This window comes from Terrapene carolina, unplaced genomic scaffold (genome assembly GCF_002925995.2).
Source record: "Terrapene carolina triunguis isolate 2854851 unplaced genomic scaffold, T_m_triunguis-2.0 Scaffold30, whole genome shotgun sequence".
NCBI classification, from domain to species: Eukaryota; Metazoa; Chordata; order Testudines; family Emydidae; genus Terrapene; species Terrapene triunguis.
Genome location: NW_020664381.1, coordinates 2,257,892 through 2,280,924, shown reverse-complemented (window position 1 = coordinate 2,280,924; position 23,033 = coordinate 2,257,892). Strand labels below are relative to the sequence as shown.

At 43.0% G+C, this 23,033-nt stretch overlaps 1 protein-coding gene across 3 annotated transcripts; it reads left to right on the top strand.

The window, feature by feature from the left end:
- Window positions 1-633: 633 nt before the first annotated feature.
- LOC113405042 (protein FAM3B-like) lies at window positions 634-19,062 on the top strand. 3 transcript variants are annotated; one of them, XM_026650859.2, is made up of 9 exons: window positions 1,111-1,129; window positions 2,013-2,152; window positions 9,020-9,163; window positions 10,760-10,883; window positions 12,309-12,367; window positions 15,368-15,418; window positions 16,001-16,088; window positions 17,930-18,062; window positions 18,902-19,062. In XM_026650859.2, the coding sequence occupies exons 3-9, from the start codon at window positions 9,043-9,045 to the stop codon at window positions 18,989-18,991; spliced, it is 666 nt and encodes a 221-aa protein (XP_026506644.1). In that variant the 5' UTR covers window positions 1,111-1,129; window positions 2,013-2,152; window positions 9,020-9,042; the 3' UTR covers window positions 18,992-19,062. The 3 variants fall into 3 exon arrangements, with proteins under 3 accessions (XP_026506646.1, XP_026506643.1, XP_026506644.1); XM_026650861.1 differs by lacking the exons at window positions 1,111-1,129; window positions 2,013-2,152 and adding an exon at window positions 634-655; XM_026650858.1 differs by lacking the exon at window positions 2,013-2,152 and having other exon boundaries at window positions 1,105-1,129.
- Window positions 19,063-23,033: the final 3,971 nt, after the last annotated feature.

Below are 23,033 nucleotides of genomic sequence, written 5' to 3'. Positions count from 1 at the left end.
ATGCCTGAGATGATGGGGCGTCCAGGATTTCCAGGTTTTTGGATCTTGGGTAGCAGATAGAATACACCTGGTCGGGGCTCTAGGGGTGTGTCTGTGCAGATTTGTTCCCATGCTGTAGCAGGGAGTTTCTTGAGCAGATGGTATAGTTTCTTTTGGTGGTACTCAGTAGGATCGGAGGATAGTGGCATGTAGAATGTGGTGTTGGAGAGCTGTCTCGCAGCCTCCTGTTCTCCAGATGGTCGAAATGACAGACTGTACTTCTACATAGAGTGCTTCCGCAGACGTGCACAGGCTGAAATGGTGAACAAACAGCATCACTTTCCCGATAACCTCAGCTGTACAGAATGCAACGCCATCCACAGCCTCAGGAACAACTCTGACATTATAATCAAAAGGGCTGACAACAGCGGTGCTGTAGTCATGAACAGGTCGGCTTATGAACAGGGGGCTGTCACCAGACAACTCTCCAACACCACATTCTACAGGCCACTATCCTCTGATCCCACTGAGGAATACCAAAAGAAACTACACCATCTGCTCAAGAGACAAGGTGGGTGACCAACTGGGGTGGGTGAGCGAGACAAGCTTTTGATCTCTTGTTGAGCCCACCAGGGCACACCAGAGAGCATTTCCCGTAGGAAAGGTCGTGTACATTGTAAGTACAGCAGCGTTCCTGAGACTGAAACCGAAAGCACTGGCAGTGAAGACGAGTGCGGGCAGCGCTGCTGGGCGGATGTACACGCCGGGGGGGCGGGGAGCGCTCCTATCACTTCTTCGCCCGACAGCCCAGCCCCCCAGGGTGCGCCGGCGGCCGAGCGGCCTTTGGCACCGCGATTGCCCAGCGGCCGCTCCCCCCGGGGCAGCGCCGTCTCCTGGCTGCAAACCGGTCCCTGGCCGGGCAGAAAGCTCCGCTCCCAGCGCCGCAGGGGCGCCCGGCTATTACCACATGTGACTCAGCCCGCCCCCGGGGCGTGCCCGCCCGGGCGCCCAGGTGCGGCGAGTTTGCGCTCTCCCTCCTGTCCCCGCAGCCCGGGGCGCGGCCGGGCTCTTGGCGGTGCAGGTGCAGGGGGCCGGCGGGAGCGCCGCGGAGAAGCCCAGCTGCCCGGGAAGATGCGACTGGGCTGGAGCCGTGAGTAGGCGCCGCGCACAGGCGGGAGTGTGAACTAGCGGGCTGCCCCACTGCCTTGGGGCCGGGCTGGAGGCTGCGGGCGCGGGGAAGGGGTGGCGGGCGCTGCTCGCTTCTCCCGGGGGCTGAGGGCAGTGGGGCGGGCAGATCCCTTCTCCCCGCGGCCCCCTTGCAGGGGTGTCGGGCTGGCCGCAAGAGCTCAGGGCTCAGCTTCCTGCTTCCCTCGGGCCGGGCGGGTGTGCTTGGCAGCCCAGCTCTGGACCCGGAGAAGAAGCCTGTTGCTGCTTCTTGATGTTTGTCCCCCGATCGCTTCCGGGAGGCGCTTGGGACATTAGACGTGTTGGGGCTTCTCGTCCCCTCTCCCATTCCTGCTGCTCTTTGCACTTCTTCTGGGCGTCTACCCTCTCCCCAGCCGCACCGGCTGGGACCTGCTCTCTGCCCCGTCTGGCCACCTCTACACTTCCATGTTTGATTGGCCCAGGCACGGGTGTGTCAGCGCTAGTGCATGTACTCACCACTAATGCTTGCATTGATGTAAAATGTAGTGCCCCACAGATAGGTAACTACCCCAGCGTGCCCTGCACCGCCTGGCTCTCTGCCTTGTGGATCATTTGCACGGTGTTCTGTGGGATACCGGTGATTTGCGAGGGGATTTTGAGGAGCAAGGGGTCATGTTCTGGAACCCCACTGAACTCAGGTGGGGTGATAGCACACACATCTCTTTGCCACCAAGTATATCAACAGAGAGGGATATTTTTTCATGGTTAGATAACCGCTAGTGAATGATATCAAGTTAGACTGGTTAGGGAAGGTGCATGATGTTTGCATATTTAAGAACATGTGATTTTAAAAAAAAAACTGCAAGAAGGGACATTTTCCCCAACAGACAGATTACCACAGCAGATATTGAAATGCCAATATTGATCCTGGGGGGGATACAGCCTATCCCTTGCTCCTCTGGCTCATGAAGCTGTACACTGGTCACCTTGGCAGCATCAAGGACAGATTCAACTACCATCTCAACAGGTGCAGAATGACTGTAGAATATGCTTTTGGTACCGATTGAATGGACACTAGCATGGCTTATTCAGTAGGTTGGATCTCAGAGAGGAAAAATATCCTCCTAGTTATAACTACATGTTGTGTAATGCATAATATCTGTGAGGCAAAGGGGTAAAAGCTGCCATCAGGATGAAGGGGTGAGATGGACAGACTGTCTGCTGAATTTGAACAGCAAGAGGCAAGGGCTATTGGAACAGCTAACTGTGAAGCTTTGCAGCTGAGGGAGATCTTAAAAGGCCAGTTTAACAGTCAGCTATAGTGGTGTTGTCTAATGTTATTAAATAAAGTCTCTTGGGTGTTCTTACTATGGGTGGGGCTTTGCTTCCTGCTATTGGCTGTAATTCCTGGTGTAAACTAATAAAGAACTTCATTATGGGCAAATTTGTTAGTCTCTAAGGTGCCACAAGTACTCCTGTTCTTATTATGGGCAAAGAAGCAGAGAGCAAAGTCAAAGTGCAAACAAACAAATACGAAGTTGAAAAATCTTTTACCCACATTGTGACTTTGAAATCCCAAGTGAAAACAGAGGTAGGGCAGGGGAATATTTATGTCCATGTATCTGAAACCTGCAACAGTGTGGCTACATATACACTGCCAGGTGGTTTTCACAGGTACTGATGTATGTGTAGCTATTGTTCTCCTTGTTGTTCAGTGTGGAGTGATAGGCATAAAGATGTACACCATGGTGCCAGGTGGCATGGTGGTGGGGGTGTAGTGAGCAGCGACTAGTTTTAAATGAGGAGGAAGGCGGGGGAAAGGAGAGAGAGATGAGCACACATTGGAAAAATTAACAAGCTTGCAGTTATGTAAGTAAACCACAAGAATGCGATAACTGAGTCCTTCGTCTAATTAGGCTTTCTGCTCTTTTGTATCTTTTTTAGGCACCAATATGCTTTTGACTAATTTATTTGCTCTTTCAGCACCACGTCCATTACAGAATTTGACCAAACCAATAATTAAAAACTAATAATAATAATAAACCCCCCAACTGAACAATAAGAAACACTTGACTGATGCTCAGCTGGGTGGACAGGCCTGCAGAGCCCTTGCTATTTTTTTTAAAGTTCTAAAATCAATTATTTTTTCTGTGATTTTTAGTTCTAAAAATTTCAACCATTTTGATGCAAAAAGCTGTGACTCATCCTCCTTCACAAATATAGACTTGTGGTAGAAACCTGGATCTTTAACTTTTACATTCCATCAGAAACTTTTCACCTTCTTTTTTCTGGCTTGACCTCTGACCTTTTTATTTTGGCTCAGTAACAGGTTCTCTGAATCATTTTCAATTTGGTCCTTGTGTTGTTCCATTTCCTAGTTAATTAGATCAGGCCAAGTTTTCACTGAGACTGCAGTGATTTATAATACACCTATACCCCGATATAACGCTGTCCTCGGGAGCCAAAAAATCTTACCGCGTTATAGGTGTAACCGTGTTATATCGAATTTGCTTTGATCCGCCAGAGTGCGCAGCCCCCCGCTCCCCCCCGGAGCACTGCTTTACTGCGTTATATCCGAATTCATGTTATATCGGGTTGCGTTATATCGAGGTAGAGGTGTATATTGTGTCTGTCCTGGTAGATCTGACTTCCATGGGCTCTGTAGACTTCCCCAGCCCAACATCTTCGGGCTTGCAAGGTTCATATTAGCACTCTACAAATAGCTGTGTAGACAGTGCTTTGAAGTTGCGACTTTGGCTTTGGAGCCTATAGAGAGCTCCTTTCTGAGGCACAACTTTAAAGCACTGTCTACAAAGCTCTTTTAGATCACTAGTCCAAGTCTGTCGACCTGGACTGGGAGGCTCACTTCTGCAGCTGTGTAGACATACCCTCTGAAGCCTCTAAGTTTGCTTTTGTAATTCTAGTGCCATGTGAAAAATGTGCTTTTTTTTTTTTTTTTTCGTAGGCCTTATCATAATATATGCAAATTTCAACATTATTTATGGTCGCTGGATGTGGCTGTGGAGAGAGAAACTTTTTGAGAATTCTACCAAATGTCTTGGAGAAACTGGGAACATTAAGTTCCCTTTTTTCAACCAAAATGAATCTGATGGTGGTTACAGAAGAACATCTGAATGCATTTTAGAACTGTTTAGGTATTCCTTCTTCCTCAATGAAGTTCAAATACTGTGGTGAACACTCATATATCAGAAGCTAAGGATGAATCCACCTGAGACATTCACTCATCTTTTTCATTTTACTTTTATTGCCAGAGCCAATGGCAAAGACTTCCTCAGGATATTTCTCTTCGTATTCTTGGATGGTATCTTCAGCAGCTTGGACACAATATTCTCCTTTTTTCTATTTAGAAATAAACTCAGTAGCATTAATTAGGAGTGCAGTTTTCTAAGGATGGCTGCTTATAGCTCTTGTAGGGTCATTTTTCATGTTTCATCATCTTTCCTTAATGTCAATTCTGATCCTTTTAGTTCTTCCTTTACTATTTCCTCTATTTCCATTGGAGTACTTAACTCTGTTGTGAAAACATAACCTTAACTTGAGTTATTTAAAGTTGCGTCTCTTGAGCTAGGCTAACTTGAGTGAATGTGGACACACTTTGGACTTGTCTTCACTGCAAAGTTAACTCAACATAGAACTTGAGTGTTGTGTCTAACTTGAGTCCCACGTCCACACAAACTCTGAACTTGAATGTGGTGGTGCTTTTAACCCTTGTTGGCTGTCCCGTTGGGGGGTATATGCTAACGCTTGAGTTAGCACAACTCATCAGCTGCTAACTTGTGTCCACGCTAGAGAGTGGTCTTGTTATCTCCCTTCAGATGCTGCTAGTCCTCCAGCACTTTTCCACAATTCCTCCTAGGTGTCCAGGAAATATAGAAAAGTCCTCCCACAATTCACTGGGAAAGAATTCATGGAGCAACTCAGCTAACTGCAACAATAAAAACCCTGTGATATGCCCCCAGAAGTCTTAGGCTATGTCGTTACTGACAAAAATGGTGTGTTTTTACCACAGGATAACTAACAAATATGTTAGCTATACTGCTGTAAAATCCTGGTGGAGATAAGGCACTACTTTTATTGAAAAGTAAACTAGGTGACGTCAACTACAGACAGGAATATAGTACTGGCCTCATCCAAGGTATCTTGAGATAAACAATATAAGTGCTTTGTCTGTATTTAGGATTTTACAGTGGGATAACTGTTGTCTGTTATCTAGCTGTAAATAAAAAAAAAAAAAACCTCACCATCCCGCACACCTTTGTGTTAGTGAAGACAGAAGTGTAATGCCACACGAGTGAGTGCTGTGCCTGTGTGGACAAATTAGCTCAAGTGTTACGTGTTACTTTGGTGTGTGGCTGCTCCCGCTAGGGCTAGGCTAGCTCAAGAGGAATACTCAAGCATAGAAAACTTGAGTTAATTTTTCAGTGGAGACAATCACGAAGAGTGGGTCTGTCGGTTGAAATTTGTCTGGAGGAGTATACCCAAGGCTAAGTGCATCAATTATTTCTTTAAAATGCTTATTTTGTACTTCATTTACGGTAATGTGTAAAGGAAGGTTGCAAGGTTTTTTGTTTTTTTTTAATCAAGTGGAAAATTTTGCTTTTCAGATTTGTTTTAAATGGCATAAACACTGATTGACCTTTTGCCTTTCTTTGGATGCTGAAAATGAACAAAAGACTTCTCTTGAATTAAGCTAATGTTAAAAAGCTAAATAAGCCTGGAACAAGGTTCTTAACAGAACAGTGTGGATATTTTTTATGATAATGAAAATCTCTCACATGATCACCAAACTCATCAAAGTTCTGCTCTTTCACTTTGACAATTATATTCAGTGTCACATTTGATCTGCAAAAGGTGAAAGAAACTGAGTTTCTGCACTTTTTTGAGGGTGACCATGAATCCTGTCTAGCTTGCTGCTTAGCAGCTCTTGACATTGTTCACATTTTACTTTAGAAGACTCCTCTATTGTCATTACTTAAATCCATTCAATTGTTTGTTTTTCTACCACTCCCTTCAACTTCAGACATGTTGAATCAGATAAATCATATGCTAGGGTTTAGCAATCAGTGAATGCTAAATAGAGCTAGCCAAAATGTACTAAGACTTGACTCAATTTTTCAATACAATTTTTTTTATTGGAAATGTAATTTTTGACATATTTTGCAAAAATTACATCCTGTTTTCTACTAGCTCTTTTTCAATATCTAATTACCTCCATCTCTAGCATAGACCATGAGCAGCTTAACTCAGTTGTTAAAAACCTGTATAAATTGGATACTAATTAGAGCTGGTCAAAATCTTTTTCCATCAGAAATGTCATTTTGTTGCAATCTAAACTCTCAGCCATGTGTCAGTGTTGATGAAATTTCATTTTTAAAAAAAATCAAAATGAAGCATTCTGTTATGGTCAAAATGTTCTGTTTTGACTTCTGTGGACTGGGACATTTCAATTTTCCATTTTGAAATGACTTTTTCTCCAATTTTTATTTTACATTCTAAACTATAATATAAAAAGTCAAAATGGATACAAAATATTTTGATTTTATTGAAGTGTAATGTTTCACCTGGCCTGAAATTGGTGGGTTTTTTTTTTTTTACAAATTCCATTTTGTGGGAAATTTAGAAATTTCCACTGTGATGGGGCAAGGCCAGATGACTATAGGAAAGTAGAGTGAAACAGGTATGTTAGCCACAGGCTAAACAAATCCCTGTTACCATGGTAACCAAGTGGCAGTTGCTCCAGGTTAATCAAGACACCTGGGGCCAATTAAAAGCCTTCTAGAAAGCAGTGGAGACAGCTAGGTTGATTGGGACAAATGAAGCCAATTAAGGGCTGTCTGGAACTAGTTAAAAGCCTCCCAGTTAATCAGTCAGAGGCATGTGTCAGGAGCTGTAGGAGGAAGCCGCGCTGCCTGAGAAACTGGGCAGGAAAAACCCATCAGGCACAAGGAAGGAGGCCCTGAGGTAAGGGTGAAGTATCATAGAATATCAGGGTTGGAAGGGACCTCAGGAGGTCATCTAGTCCAACCCCCTGCTCAAAGCAGGACCAATCCCCAGACAGATTTTTGCCCCAGATCCCTAAATGGCCCCTTCAAGGATTGAACTCACAACCCTGGGTTTGGCAGGCCAATGCTCAAACCACTGAGCTATCCCTGTTGAAGAAGTGGGGGCTGCTGTGGGGAAGTGGCCCAGGGAATTGTACCCATCCTGTTTCAAAAAGTCAGCTACAAATAGCTGCTACTGTTAGGGTCCCTGGGCTGGAGCCCAGAGTAGAGTGCGGGCCTGAGCTCCCTCCCTCCCCTTTCCTTGATTAATACTGTGAGACAACAGAGACTATGCGAGGGAGGGTAGCGTCTCCTCACCTCCCTTGCTGGCTTATGATGAAAATGGCTCAGTAGGCTGTGACCCTTGCCCCTAGAGAGAGAAGGGCTATGTGGAGGGACACAGTGAGCCTCTGAGGCTAGCGTAATCCGCCTGGAAGCGCGGGACCCACTGAGACAAGGTCGGAGCTTTGTCACACCACGTAGCAAATCAGAATGAAAAAAATTCAGCATTTCAGAATTTGACATGAAACAGAAATGTTGGTTCCTGTACAGCCCTAGTGCTAATGTTTTAACATGATTTATTTAAATGCTGTTTTAACTTACATCATTTTAAACTCAGCCCACCTACCACTCCAGCATAGACAGGACCTAGCTTGCTGGGATTGTGCTAAAGCACAGGGAATTTGTGAACTTCTTGCTCAGGAATTTGATTTGGGAACTACCCATATATCCCATATTTATTCCTGGGAAAGGAAACTTAAAAATAGACAGGAGAATCTCCAAATTTGATGTTCAGTCCTGATTTTCTTGTCTGAACTGCTGAATATTGTAAAAAAGCTCCCATGTTTTCCCTGGCCCTTCCCCATCTTCCAGCCCCCCCCAAAAGGCTGCATTTCAGTGATGGTCAAAGTAGTTCCTTAATGAACACAGTGTACATACTCACAATGTGAAGCACTTGGGTCATTTTGGGGTGAAAGATGCAGTAGAAATGTAATATTTTATTAACATGGGGGAAGGGGGTATGACACTTTTCTCCAGGTATACATTTTTATTTCTGGAGAAGGGGTAACCAAGTGTCTGGTACAATGTGACTGTATTTATCAGCTTCACTCCCAAAAACATAGCAAATACACACCTGTCTCCTTGTCTATATAGACACTACTATAGCTTCTACAATAGTGGTGGAAATTATAGTATAATTGAGAGCGGCTGGACTGGTGGCTGCTGTCACTCCACATCTCGCTGCAGGCTTCTGGGCCTCCAGATGTGTACAAATCTAGATTTCACAACTCCACCCTCAATCTGAACCCCAACTCTATTTACATATCTGCCTATTCAGGCCTAGCTTAGTCTCCTCCTGTATTTCAAAGAAGATACGAAGAGCCCGCTGTGAGCTATCTGTAGGGTAGGGTTTTAAACTGCCACCTATCACTGTAGCATCTGGGTGCCGCCAATCTAAAATGGATAACAATAGCTAAGTCTCTAGATGATTTCATGGAATCTCTGGCATGTCTCCTTTTCCAGGGTCAAATGTCTGCTTGGGGATAGAATGGGGTTTTTTGCTGTTAGTTGTGTTTTAAGTCTTTTTTTTTTTTTTAGAGGTGGAAGGGGTTGTCATTGTTGACTGCCGCGCTCACTCTGTCTGCAGCCCCACCAAAGATCTCCAGTGGTGTGGAATGCCTGTGCATCAGGACTGAATTTCATGCTCTTAAAGTACTGTATTTGTGTAGCAGCGCCATAGAAGATACTATATTTTTAGTAGCCCTGTGTAGACTTCTTATCACGTGCTGCCTTTTTTCGCATTAAATAATGGATTTGTTGTTTCTTATCAGACCTTGTGAAGTTATCAGGACTTATGTTAGCATCAGTGTGTGCTTGGTATTTGGGATACCTGTTTGCAGATATCGTACCTGAAGATTCGCTATCATCAGCTATCGAAAATCTTCAGAGTATTGGAGAGAAACCAGTACTTAAGGGTATGTGGTCACATGACTTTTTTTCTACTAATATGCAGTATATTATAAGTGAAGCACAGTGTTTGTAATTTAACCTGCAAATGGGTTGTTAGTTACTGAATAATTGGTTATGTGTTGCTCTCCTAAGAGGGCTGTTGATTAATCACAGTTAACTCACACGATTAACTCAAAAAAAACTGCGATTAAAAAAATCAGTTGTGATTAATCAGTTTTAATCACACTCTTAAACAATAGAAATTTATTAAATATTTTTGGATGTTTTCTACATTTTCAAATATATTTATTTCAGTTACAACACAGAATACAAAGTGTACAGTGCTCACTTTATATTATTTTTATTACAAATATTTTCACTGGAAAAATGATAAAAAATAATTTTCAATTCACCTCAGACAAGTATTGTAGTGCAATCTCTTTATTGTGAAAGTGGAACTTACAAATGCTACATAACTGCACTCAAAAACAAAACAATGTAAAACTTTAGAGCCTACAAGTCTACTCAGTCCTCCTTCTTGTTCAGCCAATCACTAAGATAAAAAAGTTTGTTTACATTTATAGGAGATAATGCTGCCCGCTTCTTATTTACAATGTCACTTGAAAGTGAGAACAGGAGTTCACATGGCACTTTTGTAGCCAGCATTACAAGGTATTTACGCGTCAGATATGCTAAACGTTCGTATTCCCCTTCATGCTTTGGCCACCATTCCAGAGGACAAGCTTCCATGCTGAAGATGCTCATTAAAAATAATGTGTTGATTACATTTGTGACTGAACTTCTTGGGGGGAGAATTATGTCTCCTGCTCTGTTTTACCTGCATTCTGCCATATATTTCATGTTAGAGCAGTCTCGGATGATGACCCAGCACATGATGTTCATTTTAAGAACACTTTCACTGCAGATTTGACAAAATGCAAAGCAGGTACGGCACTTGACTCAAGGTTTAAGAATCCAAAGTGCCTTCCAAAATCTGAGAGGAACAAGGTGTTGAGCATGCTTTCAGGAGTCTTAAAAGAGCAACACTTTGATGCAGAAACTGCAGAATGTGAACCACCAAAAAAGAAAATCAACCTTTTACTGGTGGCATCTGACTCAGATGATGAAAATGAACATGTGTTGGTCCGCACTGCTTTGGATCGTTATTAAGCAGAACCCATCATGAGCATGGACGCATATCCCCTGGAATGGTGGTTGGAGCACGAAGGGACATATGAATCTTCAGCGCATCTGGCACATAAATACCTTGCGACGCTGGCTACAAAAGTGCCATGCGAATGCCTGTTCTCACTTTCAGGTGACATTGTAAGCAAGAAACGAGCAACATTATCTCCTGCAAATTGTAACCAAACTTGTTTGTCTGAGCAGTTGTCTACGTTTGCAGTACTCTAGAACACTGGTCGAAAGATCATCTCAGAGGACTGCTGGGACCCATTCTCCCCAATCAAATTCCTCTTTCCGCTCTACCCTCATTTGGCAAGCAGGTGCCAATTTCAAGCTCATATAAATCTGCGGTGTTTAATTAATTGGTCATTTTGGTATATGAATGGTGTTTACATAGTGCTCAAACAAAGCAGGTTCTGCTTTCTTATTCACTACAGCGCCACCCCCCAAAAGACAGAAATGTGACCATTGGTCTCCGTGCTCACCTGGGAGCTATGCTTATCGATTACTCAGTGGTGGTGGCAAGGAAAAGTTTGCCAAGATTTGTTTTGAAGATGAGCTGTAAGTACCAGTCTACTTTAAGTCGAAGCAAGGACTGCCTGGAGCAATAGGGACATTTTGGTTTAGCAACAGAGTAAATGTTTATTATTAAGAGACATTCCTTGGATTAACGCAAACTTTGTAACACAAAACCACCAGTCTTGGGGTTTTCCCCTTTCAATACTATTTACCATGCTATGCTCCTGAAGTCTCTCAAGCAAGAAACCACCTCCTCTGTAAAGTATAGCTGTGATTCTAGGACAGTCACACAGCAAATGAGGCACACTTGGAAATCCAGAGGTGGGATTCATCTAGATGTTGTGATTTTTAATTTAATGATTCTAAACTTTTTTTTAAATCCTCATCAATTTTGTTACCTCTGATCCATGTGTTTTCTCCCTTTGGATAGCTCATTGCTTTCTCATCATTGTGTCAAAATGCTGTTTTCATTGAAGTCAGTGCCAACATTTTCACTGACTTTACTGAGGCAAAAATTTGACTCGGTGTCCTTCTTTCTGTGCAGCTGACACACCCCTGACATTTTAATTTCTCTCTCTTCTGACTACATGATTGGCTTCATTGTGTCAACTCTTGGATCTCTTATAACTTTAAACCCTGAATAATTCTGTTCCATCTGTGTAGAGAATAACCCCACCCTTTTTTTTAGCCCATTACAAACACTAAACCTCACCTAACTTTCTCTGTTCCATTGCATCTTTCCAATCTCCCTCGCTGTATGTATTCTGAAAGTATACTTCTGTTTCTTTGACACTTTAGATTTTTTCCTGTTAGTCTACTTTGTCATTTTGTTTTCTCTGTGCTTGTGTCACTAAAGTAGTCTTTCTGTTCTATTTCTAACTTTTTTTTTAACCTTGCATCTTGGCTTTTCTCTTTTGTTCATATAAACTGCTTTGGGCCAAGATTTTCAAAAGTGACTAATGATTGTGGGTGCCTCAGGTTTCAGATGCACAGCTTGAAACACTGTAAAAGGGCCTAATTTTTAGAGGTTGGATGCTCAGTGCATTCTGAAAATCAGGCCTCTTTACAGTATCTCAAGTTAGGGACTCAAAAACTGAGGCCCTTAAAATCAATAGTCACATTTGAAAATCTTGGTGTAGAGCTGTTGTGAAGATACACTGGCCTATTCTATAAATCTGCATGGAATGATGCCGCAAAACTAATGATTTTCTCTGGCATTATTTTTACTCTGCTTGTGCTGCACTTGTACAGGCTACAGTGTTGAACTAGACTCATTATGGGCTCTCTGGAGGAAACTGTCCAATGTGCCATAGATTTTTAAGACATGGCTCCATTGCTTTCAGCAGACTCCTCAGTTAAACGACTAACCTAAAAACAAGAATACCAGGAATGACTTTGCATAGGTAAATATCACAGCCCTTCTGGAAGTACAATTCCTGACTGATGGTGTATTTATTTCAATTTCAGGCTCATAAGTGAACAGAAGGGTAATGTTGGAAGAGGTATAAACATTGCCATCGTGAATTGTAAGTAAGAAAAGAATGTTATGGGGACAATGGTAGTACACTAAGAAAAATGATTTTGCATGTCTGAGATGCAATCTAACAGTCTTCCTTCTATATTTTTTAAACTACCATTTCCTCTCTATTGGACACTTATGAAAGTAGAGTAACGAAGCACAATAATTGTCTGTCACTCCTAGTCACTTTTAGTGTGGCCTTGCAATGTATGAATGACTGAAAACCACAGCCTTCTCTGTGGCAGTACTACAGAGACTGCCGCATTCACATCTTTCACTGCCTTAGAGGAGTTCTGTTTCCTTAAACAGCAGCAGCTGGTAACTTTCTAGTTTTATCCGATTCAAATTAATCTCAGCTTTAACAACAATAAAAAGAAGCACTTGAAGAAAAAAATCTTAGAATAGTGGGGAAACAAAAACAAACAAACAAAAAGGCTTGTTAAATTTTCAGTGGATGAGAATGGACAACCATGAAAAGTTGTCCAAGTGGCCCTGGATTTTAAATTGGAGAGAGTAGAATTACTTTGCATGTCACATAAAAGAAATTTCTTAGTTCTCTAATAACTAGGATGAGGTGCAATATATTTAATAGTGGCCCCTCCTGTGAGGAATAAGAGTCCTGAGTCTGGAAAACAAGCTCAGATGTAGTGTGGTGTTTAATTTAACCCAAAAATGTTGCAATATAAAAAAAAAAAAATTTTGTTCTGTTTATGCATCCATTTACCTTCCAAGTGAGTAAGCAAAGAACCAAGTTGTGTACTTTGGTGTGGCTCCAATGAGGAAGGAGATATCCTGTTTATACCAGCTGAAGAGCTGGTCCAAAATTTTCATTTCCTTGTCACCAAACTTATCTTGCATTTTTACTTTCTATTTAAAAAAAAAAAATCAAAAGGATTTAGTGACCACAGTAGACAACCAACTGAACATGAGTTCTTCGTGTGAGACTGTAGTTAAGAGGGTGATCATGATCCTTGAAGGTATAAGTAGAGGAATATCAAGTAGGAGTAGGGAGGTGCTATTACCTCTGTACGTGGCATTAGTGAGACCATTACTGGAATATTGTGTCTAGCTCTGGGGTCTACACTTAAAGAAAATGTTGAAGAATTGGAAAGGGTTCAGAAAAGAGCAACATGAATGATTTGAGAGCAGCAAATCTTTAATAATGAGAGACTACAGAAGCTGAACCTAATTAGTTTATCCAAGAAAAGAGGTGACTTCATTGTGGTCTTCAAGTACCTCATGGGGAAGAGACAGCTGTTTAATCTAGCAGAAGAAGGCATAACACGATCCAGTGATTGGAAACTAGACAAATTCAGACTAGAAATACAGTGCAAATTTTAAACTGTGAAGGTAATTAACCATTGGAGCAACTTACTTACTAATATAGTGAATTCTCTTGAAGTCTTTACATCAAAACTAAATCTCTTTCTGAAGGATCTGCTACAACTTAAACAGACATTATGGATTTGATGTTGAAATTATTTAGTGGGGTTCTGTGGCCTGTGTTATGCAGGAGGTCAGACCAGATAATCACAGTGGTCCTTTCGGGCCTTAAAATCTGTGAAAATATTGCAGAATAGAATATCATCCATCCTTCCACTGAGAGGTAGTTTCTGGCTAAACAAATATTCACATGTACTCCTTAATTATCTTGCTTCTTTTATCCACTGGTTCAAATAGAAAAGTGGACATATCTAACATTTCAATACAGTAAAACATCCACTGCATATTTTCTAATTAATTAAACCTCTCCAACACTTTCTTTTTTGTAGCATCACTTTAATATGTTAATTCACATTGCTATTCCCTTTCTGTTCTGAATGAACAGTTTTTGTTGTTAAGGAAGAGAAAATTATAAACCAAGATTAACAACACAGAGAGAAAAAAGCAATATTCCACATACAAGCACAGTAAAATCCAGCATCCTCAGTTTGGTGTGATCTCTGGTCTCTGCTCAGGAGAGGCCCAGGTCTGGAATGTTATTTCTCCACTTCTGGACTCTGCCTCCTGAATTGTGGAAAATAAACTTTTACAGAGTCCTGTGCTTTTAAGATACTTCCCCCTCCCCTATGATCCTGCCAAGGATGAGAGCCGAGATGAGCCGGAAAGAGGGCAGCAATTGCCAAATCTTCCCACTGAGTGGCAGCATACAGTGTTCCAGAGGAAAGCATCCTCCTCTGCCTGGACGTGTGTGTCTTATGTAACTGATAAATGCCTGACTCAGTTTGGCATTTGAAAGCGTAACATGAAAATTGGTTACTGGTTTTGCAGTTTTCCTACTAGCAAAAAAAGATGTTCCATGAATTTGTCAAAGAATTTTGAAATCTTGAGACTTACCTCCAGTTTTACATCTGTTTCATGAACTCAAAAATAGGCCCATTTGAACAACAATGAAATTAATTGTGATTATTGACCAAGATTTTCTAAAATGACTAGTGTGTCTGGGAGCCTAACTTGAGCCACTAGAAAGAGGCCAGATTTTTCAGAAAGTGCTGAGCACCTGTGCATTGAAAATTAGGGCTATTGAAATTGTCTCAATTCGGGCCTCCAAAATCAACAGCCACTTGAAAACCTTAGCCATTGTTAGGAACTAGTATAAAGTGTATATGCAAGTACCAAAGTTCATAATACAATTCACTCACTTTTTTACTTTATGTTTAAAAGAATCTCACACACACACACACACACACACACACACACACACCAGATTAATTGTCAGAACTTGGAAGGAAATCTGGCACTAATGAAAACTTGAAACCGTAATATAAAATACTAGATGCACTTATTTTTGGTTATCAGAGGGGTAGCTGTGTTAGTCTGTATCCACAAAAACAATGAGGAGTCCGGTGGCACCTTAAAGACTAACAGATTTAAAATAAATCTGTTAGTCTTTAAGGTGCCACCGGATTCCTCATTGTTTTTATTTTTAGTTATAACCATTGTTTACTTTCCCCTTACATATCCCTTTCCTTCCCCGTATTTAAAGTGTATTATTTCTTTATTGCAGATAAAACAGGAAAAGTTATATCTACAGAGTTTTTTGACATGTGGGAAGGAGGTAAGAGCCAAAGTATCACCAAATAAAAGTGGCAGAGGGTCTCTTGTAGACACTTTTCCATACAGAAGAAATTTGGACTAAAAGTATTTTTTTCAATTAAATATTTGACAGTTGCTAAAGATCTCCAAGAATGATCAGTAATTAATATAAAACAGATGGCAAAACAGATTTATCTCTGCTCATCTGGAGTACTTCACAGTTTAATACTAAAGAAAAAAACTAAATTGCGTCAGGCCTTTATTTTATTTCTAGATTGCTGTGCTGTAGGCGATCAGACTAGGTGATCACGATGGTCCCTTCTGACCTTAGTCTGAGTCTAATCTGTCTCTTCCTACTTATTCCAGAGCTCCTGAGAGGTGCTGATCATTCTGTACCCTCACAGTCTTCTGTGGGAGGTGAACGCAGTCAGTACCTTTCAGGATTGGGCCCTCTGCATGGGAATGGGGGAATTATCTGGCTAGAGAAAAATAAGTAACTTCTGTTTTTTGGAGAAGCAAAGCTGCAAAGTAGCAATAAGCTGAGTATATGGTGTTTTGTGCATCGGCCTGGGGGGTAATGAATAATCATTTGTTGTATCAACAGACTTCTCGGGACCCATGACTACTTTCATTAAAAATGCACCTCAAGGGTCACTTCTCTTGATGGTGACCCATGATGATGGAAGCAGCAGGTAAGCAAGCATTTGTGTACCAGCCCAGTGCTAGAATAATAAATGGCTTACAACTCTTAGAGGAGAGGAAAGTGATCAGGAACAGTCAGCATGGATTCACCAAGAGCAAGTCATGCCTGACTAACCTAATTGCCTTCTATGATGAGATAACTGGCTCTGTGGATGAGGGGAAAGCAGTGGACGTGTTATTCCTTGACTTTAGCAAAGCTTTTGATATGGTCTCTCACAGTATTCTTGCCAGCAAGTTAAAGACGTATGGGCTGGATGAATGGAACTGTAAGGTGGATAGAAAGCTGGCTAGATCGTCGGGCTCAACGGGTAGTGATCAATGGCTCCATGTCTAGTTGGCAGCCGGTATCAAGCGGAGTGCCCCAAGAGTCGGTCCTGGGGCCGGTTTTGTTCAATATCTACATTAATGATCTGGAGGATGGCGTGGATTGCACCCTTAGCAGGTTTGCAGATGACACTAAACTGGGAAGAGTGGTAGATACGCTGGGGGGTAGGAATAGGATACAGAGGGACCTAGACAAATTAAAGGATTGGGCCAAAAGAAATCTGATGAGGTTCAACAAGGACAAGTGCAGAGTTCTGCACTTAGGACGGAAGAATCCCATTCACTGTTACAGATTAGGGACTGAATGTCTAGGAAGCAGTTCTGCAGAAAAGGACCTAGGGGTTACAGTGGATGAGAAGCTGGATATGAGTCAACAGTGTGCCCTTGTTGCCAAGAAGGCTAATGTCATTTTGGGCTGTATAAGTAGGAGCATTGCCAGCAGATCGAGGGACGTGATTGTTCCCCTCTATTCGGCATTGGTGAGGCCTCATCTGGAGTACTGTGTCCAGTTTTGGGCCCCACACTACAAGAAGGATGTGGAAAAATTGGAAAGAGTCAGGCGGAGGGCAACAAAAATGATTAGGGGGCTGGAGCACATGACTTATGAGGAGCGGCTGAGGGAACTGGGATTGTTTAGTCTGCAGAAGAGAAGAATGAGGGGGGAATTTGATAGCTGCTTTCAACTACCTGAAAGGGGGTTCCAAAGAGGATGGAGCTAGACTGTTCTTAGTGGTGGCAGATGACAGAACAAGGAGTAATGGTCTCAAGTTGCAGTGGGGGAGGTTTAGGTTGGATATTAGGAAAAACTTTTTCACTAGGAGGGTGGTGAAGCACTGGAATGGGTTACCTAGGGAGGTGGTGGAATCTCCTTCCTTAGTGGTTTTTAAGGTCAGGCTTGATTAAGTCCTGGCAGGGATGATTTAGTTGGTGTTGGTCCTGCTTTGAGCAGGGGGTTGGACTAGATGACCTCGTGAGGTCCTTTCCAACCCTGATATTCTATGATTCTATGAACTCAGGGTGGCAACCTTCTGAGAAGCAAAAGTTGTTACAGCTTGAGCTATGACCAAGTTTAATCACTTACCTCCTTCTCTCAGTCATTTAATGCTGTTCCATTCAACACTTGCCCATATATAACACGGCCTGTACCTCTCAGACACTGAGATTACATGAAATTTGTTCCAACAATAAAAGGTACAAAAGAGAGAGAATCCCTCATAACATAGAATTCTTCTCTCTGCTCCCTTGTGCAAATTCATTGTCTCTTATTAACATCGGTGGAGTTGCACAGGTATAAGTGGGGGTAGAATTTGGTTCCATGAATTTTATGGCACATTACTGGACAGTTCTCCAGTAGAAGATACAGGGAGGCTTTAAAAATTATTCATTAATAAGAAATCAGAAATTACACCATAAAATATCAACAGACTATATCCTTTTTTACGTAACTTATTTTTAAAGTTCTGAATTTCAAAGTCTCCAATGTTAAATTTTTCAACTCTTCTACTAGATTAAACGATGGTGCAAAAAAAGCAATAGCAGAACTTGGCAGTAAAGAAATATGGAACATGAAGTTCAGGTCAAGCTGGGCCTTTATAGCTGCCAAAGGTTTCACTCTACCAGATGACATTCAAAAAGAAAAGGTAGGGTTTATTTTGTTTTCTGTTTTGTTTTTTAAAACTATAATTTTCACAAACCCTTCACAACCTTGTGTTTGTGACTTCTTTCTGGAAACAAGTTTCCAAAAGTGACTAATCATTTAGGGTGTGTCAATTTTTGAAAGCCCAACTTTTGAGAGACCTTTAAGGAGGTCTGAATTTCGGAGGGCAGATGCTCAGCATTTTCTGAAAATCAGGACCCTTTAAGAGTCTCAAGATGGACACCCAGGCAGATGCCCAAAATCGCAAGTCACTTTTGAAAATCTTGGCCTCCTCAGACTTGAGGAAAATTTAACAGGAATAATTTCTGTATCAGAACTTCTCCTTATAGCAGTGGTATTTTCATTTAAATGTTTCGTACAGTCCTCTTTCTGTGATGCAAGGAGGGGAAAGAAATCGATATGCTTGGCCCAGCTCAGTTTCCACAGATTTCTCTAGCTATTCTATTTGCCAAAGATTATTGGAATTATCCCTAGTTTCACATCTTTCCCAGAGTGTTGTTGGATGTTACTTACTGAAACAAATTACCTACAGGAAATACTTCAACATCATTGTCCTATACTATGAGGTCTTCTGGGCAATAAAGGGCTTGGGTTATAACATTCTGAGGAACGATTATATAATAGAGAATGAGGTGAGGAGGTGCCAGTTTAAGAGCAGCAAAATGTGAAGTGTATCTGATGATTTCCAAGCTCCTGCCCCCATATCTTTTCCCTCTTGCTACGCAGGGAGGCAGGAAGTTTTCCAGACTAGTGATGACTGTCTATAAACGATAAACTGAAGGTTGATTATTTTTTTTTATTTTTATTTTTATTTTAAACCAGATCAACCATTCTGACAATAGCAAGAACAGATATAATGGCTGGCCAGCTGAAATCCAGATAGAAGGTTGTATCCCAGTAAACCTGATCTGATCTTACATTTTGCTAATAAAGTCATATAAATTATTTTTATATATGGTTGCAGTCATAAAACCAATAAGCATCTAAACAGCTGCTATAAACTAATAAAGTCATATATACAATTTTAACCACTTGTCCTTCAGAGGTTGTATTCTGCAATTGGTCTGAAAGCAAATGCCTGTTTCGATGACAGGTGCAGATAAAATAATCCATTTTCTGGTCTGTAAGTATGATGGTATGGTAGCTCTGCCAGGATTATCAAAATGGTACTGTATTGTCACTGTGAATGGCAAGTCTCATTTTTTATAGGGTGCTTTCTGCTCTAGGTTTTAGGAGGAAACACGATATAAAACCAAATTCTATTTCTTCTATCACAGAATCCCTAGCCGTGAAACAGATTACTCTGATGCAGTGAATTGGTAATTCTTTATCTCCTAAGAAAAGTTTGAATTGCCATTACTTTTAATGTACTTGTGTACTGATGTTTAACCTATTCTAGCAATCACCCGAGAGTCACTTACAAGAATTCTATGCTTATTGATCTACACCCGTAAATTTCATGGGTTTGCTCCTCCATCTCCCCCCCCACACACACACACCTTTAACTTACTGAAAAAAATTGTGCAAAATAACTTCATACAAAAGTCATGGAACTTACAAGATAGATGTCTAGCTTCACTATTCAGTCACTGTTGTGTGTGTTGGTTCTCTTCCATTTCCTTTGTTTGGATGTTGCCTGTTTAGACTGTAAGCTCCTCAGGTCAGACATATTATCGTTATATTTGTCTGTAAACCACCTAGCAGACTGTTGGCAAACCCCTTAGTAAATTCAGATCCGATCCAGTGTAGCACCTGCTGAATATGGCCTCATTCCTATAACTTGTCTAATGAAGTTTTCATCTAGATATAACAAGGCTGGCTCATACTGTAAGGCAGATGATTTACTGACACTTGTGGGCTGCTTAGGGTAAGTCTGCACTGCAATTAAAAACCCACGGCTGGCCCATGTCAGCTGACTCGAGTTCATGGGGCTCCGCGAAAGGGCTGTTTAATTGCGGTTGTATCACCTTTGGGGTTTAGAGAGCATGGCCCCTTTAAATCTTTGTCCTGAGGAGGAGGAAGTTCTGTTTTGGCAGGAGGGAGCAATGAAAGAGGGAGAGCGACAGGGTGTGTGTGTCTGGAGCTCCAAGGGCTACAGCAATTAGGCCTCACAGAGTGAAGCAGCTGAGAACCCGCCCGAAGCCTGGAAGGCACAGAGTGGCCGATCAGGAACACCCAGGACAGGAGCCAGGGGGAGCACTGTGCCAGGGAGGAATCGCCCGAGAAGGACAAACCGGAGCTGGACCCAGTGTCGCTGCTGCCGTGAGCTGTGTTCCCTCTAAGGGCCCATCTAGGGCTGCCCAGCAGCCTTGCAGGCACGCACACAGGTGAGCGGGGAGAATGTGGAGGGCGGGGGCAGTGGGGTGAGGTGATGGGGGGGGGTTGGGGGAGCTTGGGGCATGCAGGACTGGTGGGGGTTGGAGGGGGAAGAAGAGAGACACCTCTCTGCCCCAGCCTCAGGGCTGCAGCGGGGACAGGAGATGTGACCTGGGGTGCCTGGGGCAGCCGTCACTGGAAATGCCAAGGAAAGGGCAGGCTGCACAAGGTAGAGCAGATACTCCCAAGACTGGTGGGTAACACTGAAGTTAAACTCCCCAACCAGTCACAAACTGTGCTTCTAATTCCCCCCTCCCCCCCCCCCCCCCACTGGTTATTAAGAAGCAAAAAAGAAATCACACAGCCCTCTTATTGCATTCCAGTTCTCTGGCTCCCAATCAGCACCTAGGTCCAGTACAGTGAGAAGTTTATTTAAAAAAACTCTGCTCACATATACAAAGTGTTCTTCTGACCCCAAAGGGTCAGCCATGTCACCGGGTCAGGATAGGTTTGGAGCTTACCCAAAATACCATGCTGCCAGCCAATCCTTTAGTGTCTAAAATTAAAGGTTTATTGTAAAGAAAAAAGAACAAAAAGAGTGTTAAATGGTAAAACAGTCACATACATACAAAGACTTCAGAGTCCATATATCCGGTTCCTAGCAGTCTTGGTGAATTTGCTGGCTTGAAAGTCCCTCTGGAACACATCCAAAGGTTGGTTACTCCAGAGGTAAGAAGCAGGACTGAAGACAAAATGGAGAAGATGCAGCTGCCTTTTATAGTCTTTTGCCATGCGGCTTGTGCTTCCCTTTGTTCCAAACACAAGCTGCCCAGCACATGGCCCGTATCGGCGGGTAGCAATAGATTTATCCGGGATCAATATATCGCGTCTCGTTAAGACGCGATATATCAATCCCCAAACGCACTCACCGTCGACTCCGGAACTCCACCAGAGCGAGCGGCGGTAGCGCAGTCGACGGGGGAGCCACGGCCATCGATCCCGCGCCATGTGGACCCCAGGTAATTCGATCTAAGATACTTCGACTTCAGCTACGCTATTCGCGTAGCTGAAGTTGCATATCTTTGGCCTGGTCTACACTAGGCTTTTATGTCGACTTTAGCGCCGTTATATCGAATTAACCCTGCACCCGTCCACACCAGGAAGCCATTTAGTTCGACATAAAGCTCTCTTTAAATCGATTTCTGTAATCCTCCCCAACGAGAGGAGTAGCGCTAAATTCGACATGGCCATATCGAATTAGGCTAGGTGTGGATGGAAATCGACGGTAATAGCTCCGGGAGCTATCCCACAGTGCACCACTCTGTTGACGCTCTGGACAGCAGTCAGAGCTCGGATGCTCTGACCAGCCACACCCCCGGGAAAATTTGAATTCATTTTCATTTTCCTGTCTGGGCAGTTTGAATCTCAGTTCCTCTTTGGACATCGAGGGGAGCTCAGCAGCAGTGGCAACTATGCAGAGCTCTCCAGCAGAGATGGCCGTGCAATCCAATAGAAAGAGGGCCCCAGCATGGACTGATCGGGAAGTCTTGGATCTCATCGCAGTGTGGGGCGATGAGTCCGTGCTTTCAGAGCTGCGCTCCAAAAGAAGGAATGCTAAGATCTACGAGAAGATCTCCAAAGCCATGGCAGAGAGAGGCTACAGCCGGGATGCAACGCAGTGCCGCGTGAAAATCAAGGAGCTGAGACAAGGCTACCAAAAAACCAAAGAGGCTAACGGACGCTCCGGATCCCAACCCCACACATCCCGTTTCTACGAGGCACTGCATTCCATCCTGGGAGCGGCCGCCACCACTACCCCACCCCTGACCGTGGACTCCGAGGATGGGATCATGTCCGCGGCCGGTTCCTCGTCGGACATGACAGCGGACGGGGAAGATGAAGAAGGAGATGAGGAGGACGAGGCAGTCGACAGCGCTGGCACCGCTGATTTCCCCGACAGCCAGGAGCTCTTCATCACCCTTACCGAGATCCCGTACCAACCGTCCCCATCCCTTACCCCGGACACAGAATCAGGGGAAGGATCAAGCAGTAAGTGCTGTAAACATGTAAACATTTATTTAAAACAGAACGGTAATATTTATACTATTAACAATGTACATTTATAAAAGTTCTGTAAACTAGTAAAAAAATAATCAGGTACAAAACAGGAATATTTACAAAGGTAACAAATGGGTTTTCATGATTTCTCTGTCTTAGGCTCTTCTCAATTTAGTCCCAAGTGTTTTAAAAAATTTTCACAATGTCCGTTACTACATGATTCCCAGGCCCAAGACGCTCCACTCCAAAGTCCCAGTGCACCTACGCGAAAATCCGGTCAATGTGGCCGGGGATCGACGAGAAATCCTCGTAGGAGAACTCCTCGTAGGTCTCGTGGAGGTAGAGCTCAAGCCTGTTGATCAGGTTCCGGGGTAGGGCGATCTTAGTGGGCCCTCCGTGGTAGCAGACATGTCCCCTCCACGCCACAATCAAGTACTCCGGGATCATCGCACGACATAGCATGGCGGCATACGGCCCCGGTTTCTGCATGCTTTCCCGCAGCATGCGTTCTCTCTGGGTGTCCGGGATCCTCAGGAGGGTGATGTCGCTCATGACGCCCTGCTTTGAATTAGGGAGGGGA